At 44.0% G+C, this 25604-nt stretch overlaps 1 protein-coding gene and 1 long non-coding RNA gene across 6 annotated transcripts in view; one reads left to right on the top strand and one right to left on the bottom strand.

Moving 5' to 3' along the window:
* The first annotated feature begins 800 nt into the window (after positions 1-800).
* On the top strand, positions 801-12130 carry LOC142580094 (uncharacterized). Its single transcript, XR_012827560.1, has 3 exons — positions 801-917; positions 8388-8503; positions 10789-12130. It is a non-coding gene; the product is annotated as an uncharacterized LOC142580094 (long non-coding RNA).
* A 1382-nt stretch (positions 12131-13512) lies between these two features.
* trc (Serine/threonine-protein kinase tricornered) overlaps positions 13513-25604 on the bottom strand; it is a 126947-nt gene continuing 114855 nt past the window's right edge. For all 5 annotated transcript variants that reach the window (XM_075690879.1, XM_075690876.1, XM_075690875.1 and 2 more), the window contains exons 9-10: positions 21198-21509; positions 13513-19696 (exon numbers count right to left, since the gene is read on the bottom strand). In XM_075690879.1, coding sequence (XP_075546994.1) covers positions 19563-19696; positions 21198-21509 — 446 coding nt within the window. In that variant the 3' untranslated portion in view covers positions 13513-19562. The remainder of the gene's footprint in view (positions 19697-21197; positions 21510-25604) is intronic.

Raw genomic sequence — 25604 nt, 5'->3', positions numbered from 1 at the left:
GTGTGTGCCGGTTGACTCGATTCCATCTCCATTCTCATCCGTCCCCTCATCTGCCTTGAGGGACCCCCCGCGCATTGCCTGCTTTCCCGGCTTTCTTGCCATGTATTGCACGGCTTTTGCTGATGCAAATACTATAATAATATAATAATGCAGAGCACGTGCCTTTTAGCAAAAACCGATACGCACAGGATCCAAATTCTCAAAATGTCGCAAAGCAACTCTCACCACTGCTTCAAAAGCAATCAATGCTGCGGAGACCCAAGATATGACACGCTCGCGCACGCGTTCAACCAAGCGGCCAGGCTCTCACTTTCCTACCAAAACACGCCCAGTAAAACCACTAATAGCTATTAGTCTCAACTTTAGTCAACTATCAGTAGTCTATTAGTAGTCAACTCAACTATTAGTAGTCTCGACTATTACTAATAGCAATTAGTCTCTCTAATAACCCACGTCCCACGTGGCTGCACGTGTTGAAGCACGTGGCTCGAAAGGGCGCTCTAACCATCCTGCAAAACCAAATGTACACGAAACACACCCGCGCACACGAAATACGAGAAAAGAAATGAAAAAAGAAAACCACCCAATTACTATTTAAAGGCAAAGGACCGTCAAATCAAAAGCAGAAGCAAGCTCAAAGCATGCACAAGAACTGATGATTGCGTCGCCGCCACGGAGCCCCGAAAACACGTTCATTCGCCACAAAATCTCAAACCGAAGCCGAAGCGACGAGAACTTGGAGTGACGCCCTCTCGCGAGTGACGTCACGGCCAGGACGCGGCTTGCTCGGCTGCCGTGCGCGTTCGTTCCCTTCGTGTATGCTTGGGGCATGGGTGGCTCGAGCCCTACTTTTTGAAGGGTATGTCGGCTTCTTTCCTGCTGCCATGCCTGAACCACAGTTCCTTCTTCAAAAGCGCGTGAGTCGAAAAAATTATCGGCATGGATATCGCAAGCTAGTAGCGTTGAAAGGGTCTACTGGCTTTGCTATGCATATATGCGCCGTGTCTGCCCATAAATTTTGCGTAAAGAGAGTGACTGCGAATTCAACACGCGAAGTTTTGTATGATGCTTCGCTAAACACTTAACATTCCCTTAGTACTGAGCAATGACAGGCATTGCTATTTAAATGGAAGAAAAACTTGGTATTTGGTGTCAACATGGTATCTGTGTTAGAAAGACACTGCGCAGCGAAGCAGTCATCATGTTTCTTATTACTCTAGTGAGTTGTTCTAGTTATAAATGGCCACTTTATTAATGCGTAAAAGAAAGAGATAGGCGCGCATTTCGTATGAAAAAATTTTGCTGCTACTTTCACCACTCTCTTTAACAGGCCACCATAAAACGAATTGCTCATGGCTGACACGACGGCGCGTCATGTAGAATATTTACATAGGTAATTCACAAATACCATAGTAGCAATCACCTGAAAGAAAAGTTTCGTACGTGGTTAAGATCGAGAGCCAATCAATTCCAATGATGAAATCCTTCACGGTGGCCCTCAGTAGCCTTTATCGACAGTATATGGCACACCGCTCACGCAACGGTAGCAACCGACAGTCGTTATGGCGAGGCACGCATTGTTTGCGAAACACATCAGTTCACTACAACTTCGAATTGAAACCATGAAACAGTTTTTTACTGTGTCAATTGCAATGCTCAAAGTATACTCGAGGTACTCCAGCGCAGCTTAGGGTGCCTAGAAAATGAAAACTCAAGCACCTTCTGCCTCGCCATGTCTCGATCTAGCCTTGTTTAATTATACAAACGGAGAACTATTCGCTTCGTCAGTACATAAAAGAGAACCCCGCAAACCTGCATAAGGAAGACACCGACAAGCCTTGCATATTTCACTTGATTTTTGACCCTCCACCGGGGAATTTCGATATCTTGAATATGTCCCATGCTACTAATGAATGACGCTTCGGCTTCTTTCGAGCTGCAGCCATATGGTCCAAAAGGCATATTTCACCAAAAAATTTGGGCCGAACAGCCTGTGTCAGTTTGCCAACCAGATTCGGCATGTATATATTCCTCAAGCAACAAACACCAATAAATTGCTCAAGTGAGTTGAATGTCTAGCACGGAAAATGGAATAGATATTTGTACATTCCTTTCCGCATGCTGCAAACAGATATGTAAGTCTCAATTACCTTTACTTCAAATTACGGACACTTCAAGTAAATACGTGAAGAACCGCATAACTTTGAGAAGCTGTGAAAGATGCAAGTGGTGCTCGTAGAATCTAAACTGCAGTGTTAAGTCCTTGTGTTACTGCCAAGCGTTTCTGTGAAGAAATGCAAAAATTCTGTTATACCATGAACTACTCGTTTAAGCGGATTAAAATCAAGGTAACTGTTGTAGAAGTCATATAGCCAGCGTTCGTGACATACTTGTTGCACTGCGGCAAGTATGGTAACTGAATTCTTATATGCTATGTTTTTGCGGTCGTCGATCCGCGCATGAAAAATCCGCGCCGCCCGAACTGCAGCAGACGACAGGAGCGAGTCCGTGCCCCGAAATCACGCGAGCGGCGCTCCCAGCGCCCCTGTAGGTCGTCCTCGTGGCTAATAGCAGCTAGGGAACGTCAGAGACAAAACATTGAGCAAAAGCTCAAGGCCTGCCGTAGCCGGAAAACAATTCCCCAAGCTACGAACGACGCTCAAATAACTTCAGATAACCACAACTTAGTTGCGACGCTCTTTATGTTGCAACTTTTGTGCAACCAAGTGTGCCATAGGATGGAAAATGCGGGCTGCAGCAGAAGGACCAGAACAACTATGTTCAAATTATTCCTGTTCTGTTTCAATGTTGTAAGCGCACGGATGGGCTGCAACTGTAACCCAGCTACTCATGAAAGTCTATAGCGTTGAAACTCATGTCCGGTTCTGCTTGAACTCACGTCTGATGTGACGATGGCGGTTACAGCTAGGTCTTATTCTACAGACCATGGTACGTACGTAATTAAGCAGTAAATATTTTTATTTCAAAGCCAGAAGGAATTTTCAGTGCGGCAAATTGCGTTTGCTCTCTGTACCCATTGGTACAGGTACTATAGTCGGATGCAACTCAAGTCTGCAGTGAAGCCCCGCCCACGCCCTCATAACTGCCAGCCACTGTTCCTCCATCCCAGGTAGCACAAAAGAGATACCTAACGTTTTCGTAGCGTTTATCCAAGACGATAAAAACGGGTTAAAGAAGACACGAATGAGAGAACTTCGGCGGGAAAACGTCGGATATCTCTGCTTATGTCCGGCTTAATTACTTTCTTGAGACGATCTAGAACAGGTCTGCAAAACGTATTCGAAAAGCTGGTCTAGAAATAGGATTGGGAAAGACAAAAGTAATCCCTTTGCCAAAACTATTCGTAACCAATTTCTAAACGTTTTTAGGACGTTATCAAAAAGCTGGTCTAGAAGCGGTCTTGAAAGGTTTACGATCATCTGAAGCTAATTTTCGCGGGTGACGGGCGCGATCAGACATCGTTGTTCAAGACACGCGTTTAGTTTCGCCTCACGCGACTGGCCTATGCCGCGCAGACGTCGTCAGCCGCACCCGTTGGCACGGCCTAGGCCAATCGCGTGAGGTGAAACTGATCGGGCGTTTCGAACAACGATCTCCAATCGCGCCCCAGATGAGTAGAAGCGTCGGTGTTGACTGTAAGAACCATGGCGCAGTGCCAAGCACTGTTCCCCGCATGGCCGGCGCATCGTCTACCAAGTCGCACGAAAATGGGCCTGTTAGGAATAACAAATCCTTAATACCACCTTTAGTAAGCTACGATGCTTACAACCACAATGGGAATGACATCCTGCAAAGAACAAATGGCCACGTCTTGGCAGGTGGCCAGACCAAGCCCTTCATGCCAAGAGTGCATGAAATGAGAACATTGTGACAAAGCAAGAACACTTTATTAAAATGTAATGCTTATGCAAGGTTCGAACAAACTGCGTGAGAAATGCAAATAGAAATAAAAGTACATCAACAATGACAAAAGTCGCAGAAAGGATTCGTAATGAACTCGAAAGTGAACATTCACTAGCACATAAACAAAATTCCAAGTACACATACAAAAATGAACAGAAAAACCTGGAGTGTACTAAAGTGTCTAATTTATCATAGTAAAGTGCGCGTGCTATTAGATGGACTAGAGTTATGCAGAACTGACATCGGAGCGAATGGAAGAAGTAGACTGAAAAATGCAAGAGTATGAATTGGATGGTAACTGCCTCCAAGCAATGTTACCAATCATCTAGAAGCTTGAAAAGAGCACAAAAAGAAATACCACCGCATACCATAATAAAACAATCCTGTGACAGAAATAAAAAAAATGGGAACAATGCAAAATTGGAAATATTGCCTTTAGGATATATCAAACAAGGTAATGGCGAGACAAATAACCATACAACAAAAAAGCAATAAAGTGAAATTAGTACAGAATACTTAAACGGGGGATTCAGTGTAACAAGTGAACACTACTGTAGTACAGCGAACGAGGAGACAGTAATGCTGCATCTTGCCACTCCAGAACGTGAGAAATGAATATGCAAGCCTCATATTAGAAACCCACATAAACATGGAAATAAAATGGAATGCACTGGAAGCTGCATTTGTGTAACAAAGGAAGCAATGGTCATAATAAATAGTAAGTGTTTTATCTAAAAAGCCCTTTACAAGAGGCAAAGTTGTACCTCTCTGGCAAAAATAAAGTTGCAACGAATAATTTGCAAACCAGCAAATACATTAATTAGCACACTGACATGTCACACTTTGCGCACATCTCCAGTCTCCTAAAGTAAAAAAAAAGCACTCTGAATGAGAAAAAACGTTTAACACATGTAGCCCAGAGCAAATTCTTTGCCAGTTCACTCACACTTTCACATCCAAAAACATTTGCCACAAAGTCCAGGCACAGTTCCACTGATGTTTACCAATTCACCCCCACTTTCACGTCCAAAAATATTTGGCACACAGTCCAGGCAGAGCTTCATAGATAAACAGCTTGAGAGCACCCTACTGATTATTGTGCAGTCCCGCTGCTAGAAATAGAACTGCCGCACATGCTGGTAGTGGTTTCAATCTAGACACACTTGCTGCCCTGGACAGGTATGTTCAGATATCTGCACTGGTGCTCCATTTTGTCGAAGTAGACACATTGATGCACTACGCTGGTAATTGAAATGTTTTGAATGCACAAGTATTGGCTTCACCAGAGAGACTTGCCCACATACCACCACTGGCATATATATGCACTTGCTCTTCACTCAGTAGCATTGAACTTAAAGTGTTCCCTATGTGGGAGCCATGTGTAAAACCGGTGTCACACGACCACTCTCGATCGCGATGAAGCCCGATCCGGATCGAAATTATCGATGCGACTGGCTCACTCTCGTAGCTTGCGCAGAGGAGCCATCACGACCGAGAAATTCGATTTGTAACGGACTGGATAGCGGCTAAAAGAGCCCCGTGTGAAACCGGTATCAAATAATGCACAGACGTACGCTAGGAAAATGTGTTGCACAAGGACAAAGAACTGCGACATGCCCTGTTGTGCGAAGCGCGCGAACAGAACACATGTATATATATATATTAAAAAAAACTGCGAGAGCGCTTCGCGAACTCCATGCGCACACATGGCACACGCACGAACTCGGCAGGCCGCCGTAAAGCGCGAAGGGCGCACAGCGTACATTCCGACACATGTCCCAAACTGCAAACAATCGTACTACCTAAAGCATACAAGTTATTTTATACCAAGGGCATACTCGACTCACGTATGCAGTATGCACAAGCGAGTTATGCAGCGTACATGCTGTATCCATTCGCCAAATTGTAAAATTGATAACAAGGACAAAGCTACAAGGGACTCAATACATTAATTACTACCATTTGAGGCGTCAAATAAAATCGAACTTGGCCGTTTCATATATTGGACACAATATATGGACACACGTGGTACCCGAAAAGACCATACCCATCACGTGGGTAAAGGGGGCGAAAACACAATCGAGAACCTGAAGCGCAAACGATAAAAGCACGGTATGGTGCGCGCAAAATTCTGTCAGTGCGCTGTAGCGCGAGGGAAGAAAATAGGGCGAGCACTTGACCTCACCTTTTGGGATACCGCACTAGTAGTGAATCATTAAAAAAAAGCATGTTTGAACCAGTTCCCTTGTCTGCAACACTCTTGCTAAACGGGAGACTAAAATACCACGATGATGGCTCTATTGCGGAGATCGGCAAGGTGCGCACAGACAGAAATTTTGCCGCCTTTCTTCGCATTCTGCAAAATGCTTTCTTGTTAGGATCACGCATAGCGGCCGACCCCGACGCTAGGGACACACAGGCACGATTTCGTCCCTCTAACTTTCGTCCTTATACTGCCCTTAACGCCTTAATTACAGCGTCAGTGAAAAGGTGCCTCACATAACATGACAATGAACTTGAAGAGCTGATTAGTGCCCTCCACTCCGCGCCCTCCAATTGAAAACACTACTGATTTCCAAATTAAACTACACAAACAGATCGCACAACCCAAACTAATCACAGAACGTCGTTTTCTTGACGGCAAAACCCTGCAACACTTACATGACAAAGGGCAGCGGCAGCACATTCAGAACAGCCGCTATCATACTACAGCGCAATGCAAGTGCGATAACGTTTATTATGCCCGTCTCAAACAGATCGCACAACCCAAACTAATCACAGAATGTCGTTTTCTTGACAGCAAAGCACTGCAACACTTACATGACAAAGGGCAGCGGCAGCACATTCAGAACAGTCGCAAACAGACCATAGTGCCATGCGAGTGCGATAACGTAACTATGCCCGGCTTCACGAATAACGCGGCCGCCTTGATCACATAACAATTGAAAACACTACTGATTTCTAAATTAAAACCACACAAACATATCGCACAACCCAAACTGATCACAGAATATCGTTTTCTTGACAGCAAAACACTGGAACACTTACATAGCAAAGGGCAGCGGCAGCACGTTCAGAACAGCCGCAAACACACCACAGCGCAATGCGAGTGCGGTGACGCGACGACGCCATGACGACGCGACTATGCCCCGGCTCGCCCGGCTGCCCGGCATCACGAATCACGTGGCCACCTTGGTCACATGATTTGACGACGGTATCGCCACCTTGCGCAAGGTTGGATAGCGTTGATGGGTTGTTGAATATTGTAGAAGCCGCTAAAGAGGCTGACGCGCCGTGGCGTGGCGGTGGCGTTTTGAGTCGTTTGCAAAACGTATTCACCCCTCGTTTTTAAGCTGTCTGGCTTCCAACGTTATCAAAACGTATTCACCCCTCGTTTTTAAGCTATCTTGTTTGGAACGTCTTTGATGCGTCGATTTTGGTCAAAAATCCGTTTCAGACGTTGAATCCCTTAATACGACGTTTTCAAGACTTTGTGTGCTACCTGGGATGAGGCTGCAATTCGTACTTCAAACTTTTCCTGTTAACTAAATAGGGCGGTAACCACAAAAATAAAATTATAAGCGCGTAATTTTGGACGTTTTCACTCATCTATTATAGTGGAACGATGAAAGCCTAATTCTTTATCGAACTGAAATAAAACTCGTGCTTTGCTGCAACTATTTATTCTCAAGTTTCACTTCAGTTGGCAGTGAAATTTAAGGAGCAAAATGGGGCCAGCAGTGAAATGAATTGTACCGCAGACTTTTGAAGAGTGAAATGCTTAGACCGTCATTTCCTTTGTCCAATGTCTGTTGCACCTCATCGCTTCCACCCATGAAAAGACTTTTCAAGAAGAGCATACACTCTGGAGGTATCAAGTACGACGCCATTTTGAAATGGTCGCATGACGACGATTTCGTTTGCTTCTGTGTTTGGCTGGCGGAGTAACAACTCTGCACGGTCCGTGTACCTTGTTTGCCAACTGCTGTTTCTTTGAGTTGTATCGTGCTACAGAAGTGATACCAGGTCATTGGGGTAGGTTGAAGTAACTTTGCGAAATAAGACAAGTGTACGAGAGATACAACCTCAGTATATCTGCTTTCTGAACGCAGTGCCGCTTGGCCATGAAATAACTGTTATCCATCAATTATACAGCAAACTATAGAATGACACAAAAGCCCAGTAATGTGATAGGCTTTTGTTACGTTGCGCCTTGTGTGTTCCAGCATTCTTTCTTGTGTCCGTGTCCTTTGTGTGCAACTCTGCACATACGTATCACATACCAGCAGGCCAATATAGATACGTTAGTGATAGGTGCATTAATTGACACTTGCACAAGAAACACATGATGTTTAAGTTTCAAATTTTTGAAATAACGAAACTTGCATAGGTGTGTCGTCAGAACTCACTTGCATGCTGTACAGATCAGAACATCCTGTGTAAGAGCAACGCCTGTCACGCAGGTTTCCATCAATGCCGAATTCCTCTACGGGTGAGATGCACGCAGGAACCTGAGAATGATGATTTATTGGCATCTCCTTTGAAATGGGGGGCTGACGAGCCTGCTTGAGTTAATCAGGTATGGTATACATGTTTTTCATTCTGCAATTTTTGTATACATCTCCTTTATCTTTTTTCTCTTCATCAAAACTTATCTATATCCTTTTACCGCTACCACTGTCTGTAACGCATCCGGTCGTATCAATCTCCTGCTTTCTTTTTTTCTTCCATCAATATTCTAAACGTCTCTTGCTTATCATGACTGCTGACCGGTCGATGCTTCCGTCCACTTTAAATCCAAGTGCTTCTGGAAGGTGTATGCAGGGTGCCTTGATAGCAGCACCGCAGTGATGCTGTCAATAGCAGCACTGCCGACACAACGCCAGGCTTTGTGTCGAGACACCTTATATGCAGGTGGGAGGCAGGCAGAACTTATGGGACGCATTGCATGCAGTGAGCACCTTTGCCTTCGAAAACAAATCACAGTACACCTGCGTGTCCCCATACACAGCGTATATAATTTCTTACATCATATTAACACTAGGGATACATCGGCGTGCAACATGTAAGGGTAGAAATGAAATCTTTCATTCAAATAAGTTCACGGGTGAGGATGAAAAATGGTTTCTAGACAGTTTTCCTTCTACTTAATTCCGAACGGCTATGAACCCATATGCAACAGTTCAAAACGCTACATTTTCTCTCCAGAGCTGATGCTGAACTGAACCGGAAGATATGCAGAAGTCTAGACCTGAAAACTTTTCAGTTTGACGTTCCCTACTTAGACTAATAAAAAAAATTTAATGATTTTGACCGCGTGGTGCTCTTTATTAACGTGCACAGATTGCACAGCACATGGGTGCTTTAGCATATCGCCCCCCGTCGAAAAGCGGCCGCCGCAGTCACGACCGGCATTGTACAGAACATCACGGCAACGGCCACGGTAGAAGTGCGCCTGGAGCCATACCTAATTGCCCTCGCAATAAAAAGTCCATGTGGGATAACCTTGGGACATCCATGGTCATCCATGGACATCCATAGTATGATATCCGAAACTATGTTTAGTGGATGTCCCATTTGCATCCGAAATTATACATGTACTTTGGGACATGATTGGCATCTCCTATGGACAAAGTGTTTTAACCGGGCCGGACTACCATCTGAGCTAAACATATGAGGTGTGTTTTTGATTATAATGCTTTTTGTCCAAGGCTGAAGTTTTCGATTATCATTATTTATGCTTCCAGCACTCGCAAGTGATAATTGCGCATTATACATTTTATTCAGTTTCTACTTAATGTGGGATGGAATAAATTACAGCTTCTACATTTTTCGGGACAAAAGCAGACAAGCTCTGCAGAATAACAATCCAGGGGCCAAGTTTAAGATTTTTTATACAAAATAATTCATCCCAGGCCATGCCACAGAATATTTTCGTGGCAGTGTACATTTACTAAAAGATGTTGAAGTACATTTTTTTTTAAAAAGCTTTTCAAATGTGCAAGCCAAATTTCATTGGACAAGACGTGTACGTAAACATTGCGCTTACTTTCATGTGGTTTTCAAGAACCATATTCAAGCCCAGAAAGCCACGCTAAGGAGAAGTAGATCAACTTGATCACCTGCATTTACGGCAATGGAGAGTACATTCGTAGGAAAAAGAATAAAATATTGCTTGATTTGAAAATTAGTACTCTAATTAACTAACTAGTAATTGCTTTGATGAGCTATCCACACCTGAAACTTCGCTACAGCATGTCAGGAAAGCTACTGTGGGCTTTATGCTAAGTTTTCCATGCTCAAATCAGCTATGTGATGTATCAAACAACATATAAAAAATTGTATGTTTGAACTGTGCGGAGTTAAGTAAAAAGATTTTTGTTAGATCTTACCTAACAAAGTCGACCAAGAGCTGTTTCTCTTAGAATGACTAGACAGTGGTACATGGCTGAGAAGTTTGTTGCAAAGATTTCCATCAAGCAATAGTGCTTCACCATACTTACAAAAGTTCAACCCACTTTAAATTATTTGTACTTATGCAATGGTATAATCACTGTGCATGCAGTTTGGTTTAAGCAGTAGTGATTAGTGTACGAGTGCTGTAGCTACATTACACAAAGCTGTGTGAAACTTAAGAAAGCTGTAGGTGCATTTAATATACAAATATGTTTAAATCTCAAACATTAGAGACATGGCACAAAAGGAAGGTCATGCACAGGACAGGCGCATGACCTTCCTTTTGTGCCATGTCTCTTGTTTGCACTTGAAGAATGTTTGCATAATATGCACCAGCTAGGCCCACGGAAAGTTCTTCTAAGCCATATTCAATTTATTTTGTTTTGCTGCGCTTTACTCACTTTTCAGGAGTTCAAGCACAGCAAGGACAATAAGGGCTAGAGCGTTACTGCCGAGTGGCCGGATCTGAAATTCACAAGACATGTGCTTTCCTACAGAATGCATGAAAAAAAGAAACTCTGGTGGTGCAGTGGTTGCCGAGAAAAAGCTTTTGCTTTCATATTGTTATGGGGATGTTACAGAAGGATAAAAGAAGGGAGAGGAAGAAGAAGATCGGAGACGCTGGCTGCTGTGTGTTGTTGGTGCATGGTCAGCCATCTTAACTATTCTGACTCATCCTGTATATATATATTGTAAATATAGTTTTTTCTATACTCGCAACATTCCCGTAACGTATTGGTGAGAGGTGCGGGGTACCACGGCTGGAAATGGAGCTCCGCGATGGACATCGCATCCCCGTCCTCACCATGAATGACGGTGAGCACGCGGGATCAACGTCATTGCCGCCTCCAATGTCACCGTCGCCAGCTACATCGCTGTCGCCTTCGGTTGTCGTTGTGCAACCCAAGGATCCTGAAACTTTCTGCGGCACCTGTATATGGCGCCAACATCGAAGAGCGGATGGCCATGTACGAACGCGAGTGGAATCAACAGATGGGACCTTACGCTTATGCTAGCTCACCTGTTGTTCTACTTAAGAGGCACGGCAAAGGTGTGCTACAAAAACCACAAAGAGGAGCTAACCAGCTGGGACTAATGCAGAGGGAAGTTTACAGAGTGGTTTGGCCGACCAGCTGGCCATAAAATTGCCGCAAAGTAGCAAGTGGCCTCTCGTGCCCAATCCACCACGGAGTCCTATGTCTCGTACATCCAGGACGTACTGGCACTTTGTCGTAAAGTCGGTCATGACAGGAGAGAAGCTGAGGAGGTCGGGCACATGCTTAAGGGCATTGCTGATGACGCGTTTAATCTGCTCATCCGCAAAAGCTGCTCTACAGCACATGCTATCATTAAAGAGTGCCGACAATTCAAGCAGGCCAAAATCCGACGCGTCTTGCAACCATTCGCCAGACTTCCCAATACTGCCGCAATGTCGACGTGTAAAGATCAACCTGCACAGCAGCCAGCATCTCTGATCTTTTTCTTCCTCTCCCGTCTTTCATCCTTCTGTAACAATATGCATTTAGATAGGAACCCCTGAGCTAAAGCTTCCTCTTAATGTAAAGACTGTCAATTTATTTCGAAAATTTGAAGGCCGGACACAGATGATGCTTCCATGTAACTTTATTCATTCCTTTAACTTTTCTACTCTAATAATGAGGGAAGTATGTATTCATTGTGATGTTGCTATACAACTCACATTTTGTTAATAAATGTATTTTTACAAGGCAAAAGTGCCTTATGTGGAGCAGCTTTTTGAAGTATGCATCTTTGCTGTAAAAACACAGTATTGTGCAATGTACGTGCAAGAAATTTTGTGCACCTGCACTCGCAGTGCCTGTATAATGGCATGTATAGACATAGGTGATTGTGGTCAGTGTATTTATCGCTTCCTGCTCATATGCAGATGTCATGCAACATCAAATGCAATCGATCTGCTGACTCCATAAGCCTTGCCACTTGCATGTGTCTCTGCAGATCATAATATATGATGACTGCATATATCAGTATACGCAGTCATCGCGTGTACGATGCACCATGCGACAGACAGGATAAGCAACGAGGCTGTTGAAGTCAGCAGATCGCTTGCCTTTTATTGTGCATGGCACCTGCATGTGCACAGGAAACGACAAATACAATGACCACAATCACGTCTCTACATGCTATTATACAGGCAACACAAGTGCCACTCGCAATGGTTGTAAGTGCACAAAATTTGGCTCAAATGTGCTTTTAGATGTCCAAATGTTAGTCAGCGAAGCGGTTAACTATGCTCAGCCGATGCTGAGAAATAAATGAGTACAGGTCCATAATGAGTACAGGTACAGTAATGAGCACGGGTCCCTGGGAGGAACTTTTTGTTGGAAAGTGTACGCAATCAAAACGTTCCTGGAATGTTTTTTTTTTTTTTCATCTCCTTGGGAGGTCGAAATCTCGTATCAAAATATTTCTGCAACATTTCCAGGAGATAAGTGGTTTGTTGGGCAGGAGGCTAGCAGATTGCACAGCGAGGCCAAATTAATTGACAACTCGAAGCACAGGGACAGCTGATTTGCCTAACATCAATCAATGATTGCCATATATTTACCAGACTCCTGAGGCGAGCTAAGAAAATTGGTCCGAGTAGCAACTTACCATCAGAGCTAGCGTCCTCACATGACATGGTGGCAGAACAAGTTTTTGGCTAAGATGACGATGAATATGTCATTTCACGTACTAAGCTAGTGGCAAGAGAATTTTGACATGCATTTTCGACATTCTGAAGAGTTGCACATGCTGCAACAGGGCTATCCGGCGAGGCCTGCCATACCATACCATTTGCAATTGCAGAGGAGTGCTTCAATAAATGTGGAATATCAGATGTAGCCATAAAAAGCTGTCCTAGATTGATGAAAACTTTCTGCTTTCTTTATTTAACCCACTGTACAAACAGTTCAATTCCACCAGTCCCATCAAGGTAAAATTAATGGAAGTCGACTGTATTGTGAAAACAGTGCTAAAAAATAATTCCTTTGCATTTCTGGGTTCTACAAAATACGAATGGTTGCAAAATATACCTGCAAGGCTCAACCCCTTGAACAGCTTTGAAACAGGAAATATATTTTACTTGAAAGTAAGAATGAAACACATGACTCATTTGAGGACTCTTTATTGTTTGTTTTTTTAATCCTAGATTGGAACACTATGTTGCAAATATAATGGCTTTTAAAAATCAACTATACTTGTCGTTTAGAAGGCAACTGACATCATAGAACAAAAGTACAGAATTGCAACCAAAGAGTTGCAACCTAAGCAACAGAGACTTGCAGGAAAACATGGTATCCAGCAAACCAGTCGCACAAAATTGTGGTTTGGATGACAGAAAGCACAAGGGAAAAAAAAAACATCTCCTAGAGGGTTGAGTACTGTACATGGAGCTACAGACTGAAATAAAGAGAAGCAAAAGACACATTTTACATATCATAGTTTAAAAATGGGGAACAAGGGAGACAATTTATGTGCTATGCAAAATTCATAACACCAAAAAGAACAGTGCAGCTGAACTTTTCAGCCACGAGAAACAACTTGAACGCTAGAACGCGCTAAAACTCGCACAACTCGGCACAGCCAAAGGAAACATTTACACACTCAGACACCCAATGCTGTTCAATCTAGTGCACCTTAAAGTCCATAATGAACAATGCAGCAAGTACTGCATGCTGCGCTATCTAAAATACGACAAGACACATTGGTACGAGAACCCTACATCCAGCAGGACCCTGCTCAGCTATATAGTTTTATGACTTCACTGTGCAGAATCTAAGGAAACTTTGCTTACAACGAGAGCGTACTCCACCAGTGGCTTAAGATAGCTGGGGGTCACGAGTCTTCCAGCAGGACAGCTGAGTAACCATAGCAATGGCTAATGTTATGATTAACTTCATTGGCAATGCATGCTCAACAGGCACATTGGGCATCAATTTCCATCTCTTAAATGCTCTAAGAGTAAACCAGGCAGAAGCGAGCTAATCGGTTATGCAGTACTGTTCAACATTGTTCACTAAGAACATCTGGGTGCAGCAGGAAGCAGCATTAAACATATTAAAAACAACTGAAACAAACAAAAATATACGCGTATCTGCAAGGTATACCTAAACGTAATGTGCCAAATTCAAATACACCATCTGGAAGGAAAGAACTAAGAGCGAATCAGAAAAGTGACCAACGAGAGGGCAATTAATAAATAATTCCACCACAGAGAAAAAACACACATGGCGACCACAACCACCAAGCACTGCAGCCGAGAGACAAGAAAAGAAAGAAAGAAGGAAAAACAAGAACATATGTACAGTTCTCTTACAGGTAGAGCGGCAGTCTTTCAACACTTCAAAACTTTGGTTAAGCGGAGGAATATTCGACAATGGCCAGGGCATCAGAATTCAAAACAGCTGCCAACCACCAATCTTCCTTGGCCCAAACCTGGGAACTTCAAGACCTGTCTATTAAATGCACCCTGAAATGGACTGAGTGCCGTATAAATGATACGGACCAGGTATACACAACTCCTCTTGCCTAAACTGCTCTCTTTTTTGTGACACCTCTCCAAAGCTGCATTCAACCAATAAAAATGTTTATTCTCTCTCTCTCTCTCTTTTTTTGTGACCCAATTTCGCAAAAAGATAGCATTTTGCAGTGTATACAGTTTAATTCCAGGTTTGGTGCCTTACTTGACTTCTTTCTCCATAATAAATTGCAAGTGTCATCTGCAGTAACCATATCCAAAACATTTTCCCTGCAATGGAGTGGTTGTGTCTTGTGTTGTCAGGGTGAAATACAGTGCATGCCATACTTTGGTGTTACAGAGCAAGATTTATGCAAGAGCCTGCCTTTATATATATTTTTTGGCCTGCAGCCACTGTAAGTAAGTGCACACTTTCAATTTATTCTGGATGAAGCAGACACATAGTGAATCCAATTATGGTGTTGCGTTCACCATGACATGGCACCTCTCTGTTCCAATTTTGATCTCGAACAAGGCAATGGCTTAACCAGAGCCGTGTGTACCTGCGTACTCTTACTTCTGCAGCATTCAGTACATTTCCAGCAAGCAGCTCTAACGAGAACCCCCCCTCCCCCCCCCCCACTTCACAGCAGCAAACTGCAGCAACAGGCATTCTGCACACTCTGAACAGCTAACAGCATTCAGAAGGATGACACAATTGATTACTACACAACCGTCGTCCAATTGTCAATGCAACATTACGGCAATCGAGGAAACTTGAATTATCAGATATTGGACCACTTGCCATTCACTGAGACACAAGGCAGCAGCTTTGTTCAGGTGTTGATACTGCCACGAAAGCCTTCTCGGGGCACTTTTACAAGCCTAGGCCTATCACCCATTTCTGTTCACACAGCCAGTATGGCATAAAATTTTTTTTTCTCTACACTAATAAATTAGCAAAGCTCTCAATTGTGCTGTAAGCTTGCACACATGCACTGCACACATGCGTGGTCATGTTCACATGTTTATAAAGACAGTCTAGTATTACTTTTCTTTTTCTTTCACTATGAGCCTCAATACGAAAAGCAGCTCCTCAATGCTAGGCAGAATCTATATTTTGCAAAGGCTAATGGCTACTAGTCTTCTAGGGAGCAGTTAAGTGGGAGATGGATGCCAGGGATGTGCTGCAGGTAAGCAGAGCTAAAAGTACAAGCCAATATGCCCACTTCCAGTGTGAATACCTTAAACTGTGAATGTAGCAGGCCTAAAAGAAAACACAGAACAAGACAATATTTTAAGACTTGACAAAACAACAGCCAAGTTCACTGATTACCCTGCCAGCTTGCTTAAAAGTTTGAAAGAAAGACCCAGTAAAATATCTCTAATAACAACACTGTGACCAAATGGCTGATGTGACTAACCACGGTTGCTCATAAATCTACAACATTGCTCTAAGGCTGCCAAATAAGGAATGTAACCATGCTAAGCTTTCCCTTGTTTCATAAGAATCCAGACAACCTTGTCTCTATATTTTGCAGAACTCTTGAGGAAGCAGTTTAAGGCTCGCTACAACTTCCAGAGCACAGGCAAGAAATAGCTGGTTGAAACAGCTTACAAGAACAACCTGCACAACTTTAGCTTTTTGACTTTTTCTCTTGTTGGTGCAGAAGTATTGCATATAGTAGTCCATTTCACACTATGTATGCATTACTGCGGAAGCTAGGACAACCTTTCACACCCCCACCGCTCGCAACAAAAGCTAGTGCACTAAATGTGGCAAACAGAACATATGAATCAATACGAAACCTGATTCAACATTGCTGTGATTTGTTGCAGTTTTAATACATGGATATACTTTTAGGTGGAAAATGCAGTACTCTACCTAAACTTAGGCAGCTATAATGTAAGGATTCTTTTTTAGCTCAATTCTATTCCTTCCTCACCATCCACAAGTCACAATTAACCAATCCAGCAATAAAACTGAAGAAGCGACAGAAGGAAAAGAGCCAGAATTAAAGTTATTACATCATCCTGCCGTGTCCACTATGAAATGCGTGCAGTGATACGTTTGTGCAACAGCCCTTGCTGTGAGGTCACCTGGGTGCACTGCCTGCATTGGAAGCGCATATTGAAAGCAAAACAATATACCTTTACATTAGACACAATTGCAGTAACTCTATTTACGATATTTATTTGAGGAAAGTTCGTGGAAGGCCTCCCTGATCAAAACCTGTTCATCAGCATATGTCCGGAGTAGCAGGCTGAGACGACTGCAGCACTTGCATTGCTTCCACAGAATTGCTGGCCAAGTATGAAATGGAGCGCAGTGCTGCAGGATATGATGAGTCATTATGCTTTAGAACATGCCCCGTACTTCGCATTTGAAATCACAGCAAAACTCACCAAGTAGAGCTGTCAGTGAGCAAGTAAGAATGTTCAGAAAAAGTATGTGCAAGAAACGTCTAGAAATGCCTGATAAAGGCCGAAGTTGGACAGTTTGACAATGTGTTTTAAACAACATCCGTTGCAATAAAAAGCTGCATGATAACAACACAATGGGCACAAACCTGCAATGTAATTTCGCTTGCATTTCAACAAAGTGAAAAAAAAAACTACATGCCTATGACATGTAAAATTTTGGAAGGCAAAACGTCACTTGCAATGCCATGAGAAATAAATGCCACAATGCATGCAATTACTACGAGACTTGATGCCTTTGCAATTGAAGCTGCGAAAAGCAGGCTTCTCAAACTACAGATTTAGGCCTCTGCTTGTGAAAGGTGCAGGTTTAAAATACTCTCCTCAAGTTCACTCTGGAAACCAGTTTTCCAGCAGAGAGAGCCCTGACCACAAAAGCACTGTGCCAATGGCAGAAAAAGCCAAGTGCAGACTGACTCCCACTTGCCACTGCTTATGCGTATCCTGCGCAACCAATAAGCAGCCATACAATAACTTTGACAAAAACTGCAATGACTACATAGCAAAGGAGTCCCCATCACTCGTAGTAATGGTACCTTTGGATGAAACACTAGCTGTGGGCAGCTTAGCAAGGTGCACAAAATTATGTGTACTTTTGTCGCAATCTGAAAAATGCAAGAGTGTACAATGGATATTATTTTGGGCAGGCACAATGCATAATAAGCAATGCTGAATCTAACCAGGTATGTCTTTCCCGAACACTTGCAAGCTTCTATACCACTTCACAAAATCAGGCCAAGTGCCATTGGAGCCATACAGATTGTTTCAGTGAATAACCTCTCCAACATAACTGCTAGTTTTTTCCCCTCTTGCTAGCCATCTGGCAAGCCATTGAGTGCCCTTAGCTAAGCTGATGCAGGTGACTGAATCCCACTTTGGTCTGAATTGCACTTGTACACAAAATATGGTGCAAGAAGCTGTTGCCTCACTAGTGGCCGGTTGCTAATTCAGCTCAAAGGACAAATGCTAGCTGACAGTGACAATACCTGACAAATACCTGACAGCACCGGTGAGTGTCTCGGCTGAAAAAGAAAAGCTGAGACATGGCAAGACATGCTGCTACTGTGATGATACTGTTACCACCACTGACAATTTGCAATCTTTGCTATTGAATAAAGGTTGGCAGCAGACTACAACAAAGCACTCGGCAAAGAATGTGACCCTAATGCTGAGCTGAAGTTCATCGCCACCTTTCATTCCACATTATCTGAGTACACTGTCATGCAAACAGCTGCTCTCCAACTGAGCAAGTGGAAAGCCACAAATTCCAATCGGTGTGCTCCAATCACGAGGCTATTGTAACCGTTAGCACTTACCGTGACAGCTTATTGCACTTCATAATGGGCACAGCATGTGCGCTTTGGCAGTGCACGCATGGAACGCCTGCCAGATAAAATCGGTGAAATCCACAGGTCCAGCAGCTGTCTTGCACCGCTGACCTGCTACTGCTAGCTTATTCCTACAACAGCAGGGTGTATGCAGAAGTGAACAGAAATGAACCACTGGTAACACTAACAGCTCACTCCAGAAACCGCTGGCACTTACTACTAGCATCCTCAACACTGCCCCTAGCAATGCTCAAAATGAAGACGAATGCACAAGCGTGTTCTACATTCTAGCCAAGTCAGGAGATCGTGTACTTCTGCCGCATCCGTACCCATGCCAGAATGCAGAATGGCCCTGCAATGACTCGCTGCATCCTATCTCAGCCCTTTCCTGTTCAGTGTTCAAGATTTGTCGCCACTCTGTCTAATGTTACCACTATGCGTTCCCTTCTACTTGGCCTTGCTTACTCGTGCCTCAAATCAGCTGTTGAAACCTGCAACATCCGGCCATGCCAGTGCAGCAGACACAACCAGCAGCCTATCTTCCCACACATCTTCGGAAGTCTCTCAACACCAACCACCTTCCCAGACTGGACGCACGCGTACACAACCACTTGCACAAGCGCGTTCCATGTCACGCTGACCGACGCCCTCTCACAGGAAGTGCACGCACACATGGCACACACCCACGCACACACACAGTCCATGTCCCATCAAACTAATCCTCCGGGGTAGAAGGATCGGGCAAAGGGTATCACCAGCATCGAGAAAAACAATGCAGCCGTGACGCACCAGCCATGGAAACTTGCACGCCACAGAGTCCACGAGCTGTCGCACTGGGCGCCGAGTGTCCGTGCACACCTTGCTTAATCTGTCGTCGTGCAGCCCCATGCCAGTCAGCACTTCTTTGGAGGCTTGACACCACGCTGCGTGAGCCCTTCGAAGCGCTTGAAGGTGTAGTTGATGAAGACCCAGTCCTTGTAGCCGGCCTCTGCATGCTCCTTGCTTGGCGTCACAGGAGGGGCACAGGCTGCACAAAGAGGCGACGACCGTGCTCGTCACGACAGAGCGGTAGTCAACGGGACACACCCTCCATTTGTCCTGTTGCCCTCCAGAAGTTGGCCTATAAGCTAATTATTGGCTAAAGATTATCGTAAGCCACCCAAAACACCAAACAACGCTCATGCATGCATCACACAATCATTGACCCTCAAGAGCCTTTAGAAAGGTATCAAACTACTAAGACCTGCAGAGCACGAAGCCGTGATTTAAAGCTAAAATCCTTTCGGCGCCGATTCTTAGGAAAGTGATCACCCAAGAATACCACCCCATGACCCTTGGTGCAGCTACAGTACCAAGCAATCCCGCATCAGTGATTGCTTTGAGTAGCCTTGCTACACACAAAATAAATGGGATATGCTTGTGTCGCATACGTTTTCCTTTCTTTCTGTGGGTAATTTGTTCTTTTCGTGTAATTATGTAATGCATTCTTTTACTTGATTCATGTATTGTTAAGCTGGTTCTTTTTCCTGTTATACAATTTTGCTCTTTTGCCATATACTTCCCACTCCTACCTAAGGCCTTCTGTGAAGACTGGCAGTAATTCTGAAATAAAATAAATAAAATAAAGATCAGCTTAATTCGACGATTTTTTGCGGTCTGGCAGACTCTGAATTAACGAGGTTTGACTACATTTGTGTCATGATGCTTCAACAGCAAAGTATTAGTGACAACTGGACAATGTTTCCGTGATCCGCAATGCGCGCAATGCCAGACCTCAGAGGTCATAAACTACAAATGTTTGCTTGTGCAATAGACGATGCCACAGCCTAAATTTTACTGTCATTGTCATAATTTCCAGAAAAGCAAAGTGCAGCTGGTGCTGTGAGGATAGTAAAGATGCAGCATTGGGCTTGGTTGACATATGGTGTGCATCAGGTTATCTCACCCAAATCACACCTTACTGCATTAGGTGAACTTTTATTTTGTGAACATTTACAAGGCGTCACAATTGCTTGCAACAATGTTAGCGTTCTGCTCGTTTCTGTTATTCTAAAGGTCTAGCTCGGCAGCATACAACAGTGTTAGCATCGTGTTGCCTGCTAATACAATTGGAAGCATTTTAAGATACAAGAAAACTCCCTAGTGTAAGATATGTTACCATAAGTAAACATATTAGCACTTCCCTTGAAAATTATGCTTTGTGCAATGCAGAGGTACAAAAATGATACAGTGTGAATCTGTGGGCTGAACTTGTATTTAATTCTTAGGTTGGCCACCAAGTACAGGGTCGGTGTAACATGAAACGGTTCTGATCTGTTTTTATTCCAAATTGGCCATTAGCCCTCTGATAGGTCAAAACGGCTTGGGCTCTACCGACATGGGCGTGGTGCCCGCCCACATTGGCTGGACCCGAACCATTCTGACCTATCGTGGAGGGCTAACGACCGATTTGGAATAAAAACAGATTGGAATAACTTTACATTATACCCGCCCAGAAATAAATGCACCAAGTGTGAGATGCAACTCACGGATCTTGAGGTCAACGTCAGGGAACTCGTCGAAGTTGGAGGTGTCATCGATGCTCTTGACCTCCATGGGGATGGCTGCGGGTCGCTCGCGGATGTGCTCCCAGTCAACGCCACGGAAGAAGGCCTGCGCCTGGATCTGCGCCAAGCCACTGTGGGCGCCTACGCGGCGCTCAGCCTCCGAGCAGAAGCCCTGGATGAGCGCCCGCGCATCCTCCGAGATGGGCACCTCGGCCGGGAACACCAGCGTCTCGCGCCATGACATCACCTTGCGGTACGTCTCCTGGGGAGTCTCGGAGCAGAAGGGCGGGTAGCCTGCGCAATAGAGGGCGAGGAAGTGAAACTCTAGAGAAGAGGGAAAGGAAAGAAATGCTGCACAGCAAGCACCAGCCACCCAGACACACACCTTGCAATAATCACAAAACAGGAACGCCCCATCTCTAAACTACATCTGTTGTGTAAGTACTTACAGTTGAACCTTATTAAACAAATTCGCACCTGACACAAAAATAATGAGCACCTTTGTTATCTCGAATATTAGTCATGAGCATACGCAGTAGAACCTTCGTCAATACATTCCCGTTACGTACGTTTTCCCGGTGCCAACGTTCGCATAGAGAACACAAAAAATGACCCAATAGAGCTATGCTAATTTTTTTCGGTTCATACGTTCCCGGAAAACACATTTCTTGGCACCAACGTTCAGTACATTGCCAAACTGCGATCGTATGATACGTCTTCCGGCCACTAGATCCCACGTAAACAAGAAAATGCGCTAGACGCGCGTGATCAAGAACAGTATACAGCTGCCCACCGCGGCAGCTTCACTGCAATGCTCTAACTGTCTCACGTAAAAACACCGGCACGCACTCAGTTTCTCATTTCGGTACCAGCATATGTTTTTCGGGGTCGTCGCACGCGGCATTTGACAACTTCCACCGCCAATCCTCTTGCGATAAGCACCTTTGCCTATGTTTCACAGCACTTGGCACCGTCGAAAGCGTAGTGCACATTTTATTAGGCGATAATCCAAATGCGCCGCCGTTCCCTGCTACAGACTGCGATCGTATACGTTTTGCGGTGGCTAGATCAGATGTGAACAAAAAAAGGCGAGAGGCGTGCACAATCGAGAACAGTATATAGCCACCTGTCTCACGTGAGAACGTGGTACCAGCAAATCTCCACCCGGGTCATCGCATGCCGAATTCACAGCTATCGCCATCAAACCTATTGCCATTGATTGCGTACTGCAGGCTTTTAGTAGGTGACAATCCAAACGTGCTGCCATTCCCTGCTGCAGGCGGCACGATGTGGGCATCACGTATCGCTTTGGCGACCTCCGGCGTCGCCCACCCGGTCGATCTTGTTTTGGTTTCCCGTCGCCCTCTTAAAATAATGCGCTATAGGGAAACAACAAAACGTATCCCGCGCTGCCGGAGCACCACCTGCTTGACGCACGTCAGCTTTTCGTGCCACAATGATCCACGTGACGCTTCGCATTACTTACATGTCACATTTTTTTAGTAACTTGCGATTGTACGTTTTCCAGGTTAGTACGCTTTTTCTTGCAGTTTCTTTTTTTACGTGTGAACGAGGTTCTACTGTATTTGTTACACCTTATATTGGCAAGAAACATTTCAGATTTACTCAACTATACTTGATAATTCACTATGTCCATGTTCGTTAAATTGAGATTCAGCTAATTTTACTTGACATAACTGGCATTATCGTCTATCAATTTGTATATACTTTATGAAATTGTTACAATGACTTACCAGATTGTTTTGTTGTATATCTTATGTGCAAATGCTTGCTTGTGTTGCATTAGATATATATACACCCTTCATCCTTTTTACCTTGCTGTGTTCCAGATTCACTTTCTTTCTACCTTCTTGCGATGACTGCACTCAATTTAATTACTGTTTGAGTACCCACGAAGCGCATTTTCCCAATGTAAAGGGGAAGAAGGAGAATGGGTGCTTTTTCGAGCATGTGACTGACTTGTCAGCAACAAAATGTCACAGTTGCCATTACAACGAGTTCATGGGGGAACTTGCAAGTTCGTGCGTCACAACCCATCTCCAGATTTCAAAAAGGAATAATTTGGCCAATCAAAGAGACTTCATTTCATGCACATGCAAGGGAGTATGTGTTCCCTAAAATATAATGTTATCATGGCTGTTTACATGTACGATTACAAACTGATACAGTGCAATGTATATGCAATTTACAAGGCAAATTGGATTTATTTTTCAACAGTGATGTAATTATTTCAGAGTGTAATTACACTACCGCTTAGATTTAAATCCAAACTAGTGTGTCAGAATTAGGGGTGCGCAAATATCAAATTTTAAGTTCCTAAGCGCACTTGAATAACAAAAACCAAGTGCAAACCAAATAGAACATTTTTCGAACATGAATACTATTGGTTTTGCAAAAATATAACATTTTTCATAACCCAACAGATTAAAGAAATAAGTTTTTTGAACAGCAAATAACGCACAGAAAGATGATGCTTTGTGGTCCACAAATCTATCTAGTACAACACTTCTACTCCACGGTGTCACAACTGCAGTTATTAAATGCTGTCATGAAGAAAGGATAGCTATTCGACATGTTCGAAGAGCAGCAACACCCTCCTGCATGTCACAATTCCTTCAGACACTGAAGAGAGCTGCTCAGTGGACAGACACACTAGTGCCTGCGATAGGGAGGTACCTCCTCACAAGATGCGCGGACACCGTGCTTACACCACCGCTCACAGAGATCTTATTTTTGGCCCAAAATTTCATCATGCACGTGTACATTTGAACCTGTGCTTGTGGCAGTGAAAAGTGCTTCCAAAAGCGGGCAAAAATTACTGTTGCTGATGAGTGTATCAAAGTCTCTGCACAGTGCTGACGTGGAAGGAGCCTCTTCAGAAGCTTTAGTTGCTAAGGGCGTATCTGGGTTCTGTGGTGCTGAAATTTTTCTTACTTCCTCTAAAGCCAGATCTTTAGTCCAGTTTGCAGATGGTACTCAACTACATAAGAATGAGGGTAAAAAAACACTGCCAAGGTGACCACTTGGTCAAATTTGTAGTGTGGAAACCTTGTATTTTAGGCACTTAGATTAGTAGCAGGCACAGAGGTTTCCACCTCGTGGCTGTTGTTGTCCAGATGCATGAATAGGCAGCACAGTGTGGGTACTTGAGCTGATAGTGTCTGGTGGCCATATGCATCAGCAGTAGCCCTTCATACTTTGATATGTTTCACTGCGTGGCAAATATGCTTCACCGCAATACATGCTGCATGCTTGGCCGGATAACACGGCTCTACTGTGGCGAAGCTGACTTAAATTTTAACAGCAATTTTGGGGGGTTCGGTAATTCGAATAGTAAAAGTGTCCTCCGAATCAAATAGAATACTAACATATTCGAATCAAATATTCGCAAACAACTACTTGAACATAACTACTGATAGTGCACGACCGGATATAATACAGTGTTTTCTGGCTCCTGTTTATCCTGTAAATGCATACTGCTTATACTGCAGCTGCGTGAGACAAAATACTTATTATAACGCAGTTGCCGAAAAATCCCGCAGTTGTCTGTGAGGCAGTGAGCGCACTTCTCAATGAGGTGCACCGGCCGAAGCGAATGAACAAGGAACGGAAGAAGAAACAAAAACGTGGCGGCAGCGTGCTGGCTTAGCAGGTATGTAGAAGGTTACTTAGCGGCGATGGAGAAGCCTTTTGCTCCATATGCCTGTCAGCCACATGCAGTCTGCATCGAACGCATGCACACTGTCACTCCAACACTGCAATTTGTGTGCAGAAAGTAAACACTGTCGCCGACGTTTTTTTTTTTTTTTTATGGACACGGACGGGGTCGCAATAATGTCTTGTATTTTGGGCAGGCCGAAAAAAACTAATTTCAACGGTGGTAAAATAAATTTGTTGTTTTTGACAACTCTGGCACTGCAAGAAAATTGGTCAAAGCCACAAGTGCATTTGGCATTAAGCCGGCACGATGTGCGTCGTTGCAAAGTGCACACATTGCACCTGAGACCTCAACTACACAACGCTTTCAGTTCATCAGTTTGGAACGTTGTTCACATGCAAACATTCCCTGTTCCTACCAGTACACGCACGTACCATATTCTGCTATATGTGTCTGCAGTATTCCCCTGCTAATCGCCCGCTAAGCCCACTTCACGTGCACTGCTGTTAATGTAGCCTATGCGCAGGATCTCGCACCAAATCAAAATGTATTCCATCTACGGCTACAAACATAGTGTATCAAGACTGAGCTTTCTATGACAGCATTGCCGCCCGACACCCTCGCTTGCTAGGCCTAACCAGCGCCGTCTCATCAGGAATCGGTGGCGAAAGTTGCGGTTGGGTGTAGAGTCAATGAAATGCTTCGCAGTG

Source organism: Dermacentor variabilis, chromosome 4, assembly GCF_050947875.1.
Source record: "Dermacentor variabilis isolate Ectoservices chromosome 4, ASM5094787v1, whole genome shotgun sequence".
NCBI classification, from domain to species: domain Eukaryota; kingdom Metazoa; phylum Arthropoda; class Arachnida; order Ixodida; family Ixodidae; genus Dermacentor; species Dermacentor variabilis.
This window is presented reverse-complemented; position numbering and strand designations above follow the sequence as displayed.